Raw genomic sequence first — 5,912 nt, forward strand, 5'->3', positions numbered from 1 at the left:
AGCAATATGCAATCATTCAAGCACTACGGTCTCGCCAAGGTGAAAAAATTGAATTTTTGATTGATTGTGGAAGCACACACTCATTTATCTCTCCTAAATGCATGAGAAAGCTAAAACTAAACCAGTATCCTGCTGGGAGACTAATTGTGGAACTAGCAAACAGGAAGGAATTCCTAACTCAGCATACAGTAGGACATGTAAAATTTGATCTATGGGGATACTTTACTTCTGCAAACCTTTGCACTTTACCTTTAGGCATTTATGATGGTAGCTTAGGAATGGACTGGTTGAAACAAAATCAAGCTCATATTCATTGTGCACAAGGGAATTTTACCTTTACAGACGAACTAGGGAATGAAGTTTTAGGTCAAGGAAAGAATGGGAATCCAAAAGCTCACTTAGTCAAGGCTAGTAGACTTCTTAAGGGATTACAAAAGGGTCAGCAAATCTATGCAGTTAAACTCAACAAGGTAGAGGACACGTATTTAAACTTTCAACCTAATTGGTTGAGAGAGTATTTAGATGTGTTTCCTGAAGATCTTACAAGTACTCCACCACCTAGAGAGGTTGATCACGAGATAGAGACTATCCCCGGTTGTGAACCTGTTTCGAAAAGACCGTACAAGATGTCACTCCCTGAGGCAATCGAGCTTAAAGAGCAACATAGGCAACTTATTGAGCAAGGATTTATCTGACGCCTTTTTCCCCATAGCTTTCATACGCACATACAATTGGAATTCTCGACTCTTGGCACAACGAGTCTCTAATTTGCTCTTTTACAAGAGGGAGATGAGAGTTTCTTGACTAATTGAGACCACCCATCCTTGACTGGCATGGCAACCTGAGCCAATCCCCACTTTCCACCCCCACACTCACACTTTGTTCTCCTTGTTTTCTAATTACTACCACATGATTGTTCATACACAAAGTTCCTTTTTAGGGTTTCCATCACAAGTTCATTAAGACAGCCCTTCAACCAATTTCAAATCGGTACCAAGACAATCCGTCTAGAAGAAAAACAACATACGATCCTTATTCATTAAAATATCCCAACCCCAAGAGTTCACTCCTCTTGGCGAGAGTTTATTTCTCTCGGTGTCTTTAGTTGCCCATACAACTAAATTGTGGGCACCAACCCGCAGTGACTAACTTGCAATCTGGGCAACAACCCGCAAGTACTATCTTGCATTCTGGGCACCAACCCGCAAGATGTGTGCAACCATACGCACTGCTTTAGCTTTCACCCCGCTAAGCTCTCCTCCCTGGATATCAAAGGGATTTTTGACTATATCAATATAGGATTTTGAATGAAGAAGGTTCAAGAGTTCTTCTACTAGGCAAACATTTCTTTCCTACAAGCAAACAGATTACTTTCCAAACAATCTTTCACTCTTCAAAGAAAATTATATAAAACATATGTCATAGTTTGTGATGGTTTTATGATCCATAGAGATTTGTTTTCCCTTTTTCTACTCTATCGTCTATGCAATGAATGCAAATACTTAACAAAATTAATTCCAACCTTGTCTAATGTAGGACCATTGCCTAGCGAGTTTGGTGGCACATCCTCCAAGGCAATTCTTTTTCCTTTATCAGCTTCTCTGCTAGTGACAGCCTCATCATTGTGAGTCTCGCTAACACGGGTCCTTTTTAAGGCCATCTTGTCTCTAACTAGCTTGAAAATGTGTAAGAACTAATTGTGCAAAAACCAATCTGATAATAAGGTTCATGGAATGTTAATTTCATCTATTCTTACACTTCTATTCTAATGATTTATGCTTATGGTAGGCAAGAAATTTTATGTAAGGTCTTATAGACAATACTCATTCACACCATCCATTTATGCACTAATGTCATGATATTTAATCACTTATATATACTTACAAGAACAATCCATGATTTTAAATCCATGATTTTAGATGGACAATTCTTGAATATGCTTAGCTAATTCATGCAAATATTTAGGTTACATTGATGAAGAATTGTGCATGCATTCAACACAATCAATTATGTAATCGAGCAGTGACACCTTCATTACTTTGTAATGTAGATAAATTACCATAAAATAGATATAATGATTGTTGATTTCCAATTGAGGATAGGTAAATAAGAGTATAGCATGTGATAGTAGAGGAGAAGAGATTGATAATAGCTTGATTAGACAATAGATTTACATTACCCAATGTGCCTTGGAGGTATTGATCTCTCAAAGCTTTGATGCAGAAACCACCAAGTCTATTGCCACAGCAGCAGAGCTCCCTTCTCCCAAGTGTGTTCAAGTGTGTCCAAAATTGAGTGTGAATGGCCTTTATATAGGGGTTTGGAGATTTCTTGAGGTCCAAGGCATGCCCATACCTACCTTGCTCGCCCCCTCTTGCCAAACGAAGGATTAGAGGTGTCACAAGCCTCTCACTTACCACTACAGGTGTCCCCTTTTACCCAATTGAGTGATACACCTCATGTAGTTACCCATGCTTAGGGTCAACATACCATAAGAGATGGGCTATGGCCATAGGTCATTTATGGTCATACATACACATACCCATACATACACATGCACATACATGCTCATGCACATGCATACATATGCATACCTTAAGCTTAGGATTTAATTTATTTACATTAGGATGAAATTTAATTGCCTAAAGTGAGCTTGGCTTGTCAGAATTCAATTCTGAAACTTGCTATTAAAAGATGAGCTTGAGGATGACAGAGTAAGGTGCTAAATATACACACCTGCTATATTTAGTAGTTTTCGAGACAGAGAGCTATTTTTATGGAAATTCAAGACCAGACGGTCGCGTCTAGGTAGGTGTAAGCACCTCAACTTTCTATTTTTGGACAAAAATGATAAACAAGTAAAAATTTTATTTTTGAAAATCTTACAACAATATATTTAACATTGGCTTATCAAAGATGAAAAAACTGCCAAAAACAGTAACTTTTTTTTAATGATTAAAATGGCCTGATATGTATTCCATTACATGGGAATCCCTTTTCCAAGGGTGGCAGAGACCTTACATTCTCCCCAACATGAAAAATTGAGATGTCCTCATCTCAAAGGTATGTCTAGATGATCTTTAAGGAGAGTTATTTCATCTTCCCATGTTGCATCTTCTTCATGGAAATATTTCCATTTGACGAGGTGTTCGATGATGCTTCTATTCCTAAGTTTTGTTTCTCGAGTTTCTAAGATATAGTCAAGTTGAAGTTTAAGGACTCCTTGAGTTGGAACAACTATTTGTTTGGTATGCAAAAGTTGATCGGGGTTAGCAACATAGGTTTTTAGTAGACTAGCATGGAAGACATCATGAATTTTGAGGTTAGAAGGTAGCTTTAGCTTATAGGCTTGATCACTTATTACTTTGACAATCTCATAGGGTCCGCAATATCTTGGGCTGAGCTTCTTGTACTTTCCCAAGGATAGGTTACTTTTCTTGGGCCTGACCCTAAGGAATACCTTGTCTCCTTCTTTAAAGATTCGGTCTGATCTCCTTTTATCTACCTAATGCTTTTGTCTATCCTGAGCAGCTTGTTGAATATCCTTACATATTGCTTTGGTTTGGGCTTCCATATCTTTGAGCATTTGCTTTGTAGCTTCTACCTTGATAGTAGGATCTGAGAAGTTTAACGGAGCCAAACATTCTTGACCATAAAGAGCCTTAAATGGTGACATGCCAATGCTTCTATGGTCAGAGGCAGTATAGGCATATTCAACCAAAGGTAGATATTGGATCCATTTCTTTGGTTCCTACGAATAATATGCTCTAAGAATGTCCTCAATCACCTGGTTTACTCTTTCAGTCTGACCATCTATCTGAGGATGATATGCTGTGCTAAAACACAATTGTGTTTCGATGGCTTGAAAGAGTGAAGTCCAAAACTTTGAAGTAAATTTCGCATCCCTGTCGCTAACAATTCTCTTCAGTAGATCATGAAGTCTAAATATTTCCTTCACAACGATTTGGCTAATGTACGAGGCAGTGAAGGTGGTTTTTATAGGCATTAGGTGGGCTACCTTAGTGAGCATATCAACAACAACAAATACTGAGTCATAGCCTTAGACAAAGGGTACTCCCGTGACAAAGTCCATACTGATACATTCCCACTTCATTTGGGATATATCAAGAGGTTGAAGTTGTCCAGGTAGCTTGATTCTTTCAGCTTTAATCCGTTGTCATGAGAGACATCGCTTCACATAGCGAAGAACGTTGGAAAGGGGAAAGTGGAAAAACCACCAACACATAAACTCGATGCCTCTATATAGCTCAGTGATCTCACAACACCCCTATCCCCTAGCAAACACACATCCAGATACACAATCTGCAAACAAGTAATGTCCAAGCCCAATCCCGACCATCCCTAGACTATACATACTCGGCTACAAAGCATACCATGACGGCTTTCATCTATAACCCTTCCAAGCACCACGTCAAACGCACACTCAAACATTTCAACAACCAATAACCCTCCAGTCCGTGTCAAATCTCTGGCATGCACTCATTTGCCTTTGAGCTTATAGATTTACACACATCGATATCCACCATCTCAGCTACACTTTGCAAACATTATACTCACACATGCATTGAAAATATATGAGTTAGGAGGATGCCAACGCGATTAGCTTCATTTAGAGACTATACAATGATGGGTTGCATAAACAATGCCCTCCTTCACTATAGGATTTGATGAGCCCTGCTATGAAGCCCACTCCTGGCCCGTGCGGCCTCTACACACCGCTCTTCATACACTCGATGCCACACACCTTCTCGGTGTCCTCTCCCCACAGCCCATGGCGGCTTCTCACCTTCACAGCTCCCCGTCGATGGCCCCTGGCTCTCCTCAAGCAGCGCCACCTGGTCCCTGGCTTGGTCAACAGTCCCACCACCGTCACCTCTCTTGGCGGCCCCCAATCACTAGCCTGGCCCTTTTCTCTATCGCCTCCTGTAGTCCTCACGGTTCATAACTTCTGCAACTCCCCCTTGCTTTCTTGCCACGCTGCTCCCTTCCACGCAGCCCTGTCACCTCCTCATCTGCAACGCTGCACTGCAACTTGCAGCCACGCTCATGGACCGCACTCTACGGCCTCCAATCCCCCTCAAACCTCTGCTGTTGTGGCGGCTATCAGCCCCAACTCCCCGTAACGCTGCCCTGCAGTCCTCGCTTCAAAACAGCACCGTCTTCTCTTCTGTAACTCCTCACTGGCCGTCACCATCGGCCCTGCACTCGGCTGGCGGGCTTTGTCTGTCCCCCTCTTGTACCATGGCAACCCGTACAGGTCGGCCCCCCCCTTGCCACCGATTGCTCAGGCTCGCCACCACTGGCCCAGCCCGTTCCCTTGTCAGATGCGCCAACAGCGAGGTCGCTATTGGTTGCTCTCTCCTCTTCAAAACTGGCCCGAACCCGGCGCTTATATGGCTTCACCCAGGTGGCGCCACCACCCTCTGGATGCAATCTCCAAGTGTCGACCTTCCATCCCGCTCTGCTCGTCTACTACAGGCAACTTTGTATTCCTTCTTTTATATATATAAAAACACCACACTTAGGCGGCCCTTCAATCGGCCATGCATCATTATCTTTCTTTGTCCAAGTTGAACTTCATCTTTTAAAAAAGTTGAGGTTGGCCTCCTTTCACATACGCTGCATGGACCCCATCAACGAACTTCCCTTCAAAGAAACTTCAATGTAGTTCGCCTTAGCATCATCAACACAAAACTTCAGCTTCTTGGCCGTCAAGAAACAAGGACCGTTCCACAGGAAATGTCCTCGGGTGCTAAGATCTTTGCCTAGAGAGGTGGTGACTGATATGACTGTTGATTAGACTGCGCCACCATAACTCTCAATTGGCCGAAGTGCTCTCCGACTAGTTGAGTTGGAAAAATATTTTCGACCTTTCTAAACTCCACACTTAG

At 42.1% G+C, this 5,912-nt stretch overlaps 1 protein-coding gene across 1 annotated transcript; it reads left to right on the top strand.

Annotated features, from left to right (window-relative positions):
• Positions 1-3,786: 3,786 nt before the first annotated feature.
• LOC147452681 (uncharacterized) lies at positions 3,787-5,396 on the top strand. Its single transcript, XM_086518994.1, has one exon. It carries the CDS (start codon positions 4,689-4,691, stop codon positions 5,142-5,144), a length of 456 nt encoding a protein of 151 aa, XP_086375120.1. The 5' UTR covers positions 3,787-4,688; the 3' UTR covers positions 5,145-5,396.
• The last annotated feature ends 516 nt before the right edge of the window (positions 5,397-5,912 follow it).

This window comes from Adiantum capillus-veneris, chromosome 8 (genome assembly GCF_014529385.1).
Source record: "Adiantum capillus-veneris isolate H3 chromosome 8, ASM1452938v2, whole genome shotgun sequence".
NCBI lineage: Eukaryota > Viridiplantae > Streptophyta > Polypodiopsida > Polypodiales > Pteridaceae > Adiantum > Adiantum capillus-veneris.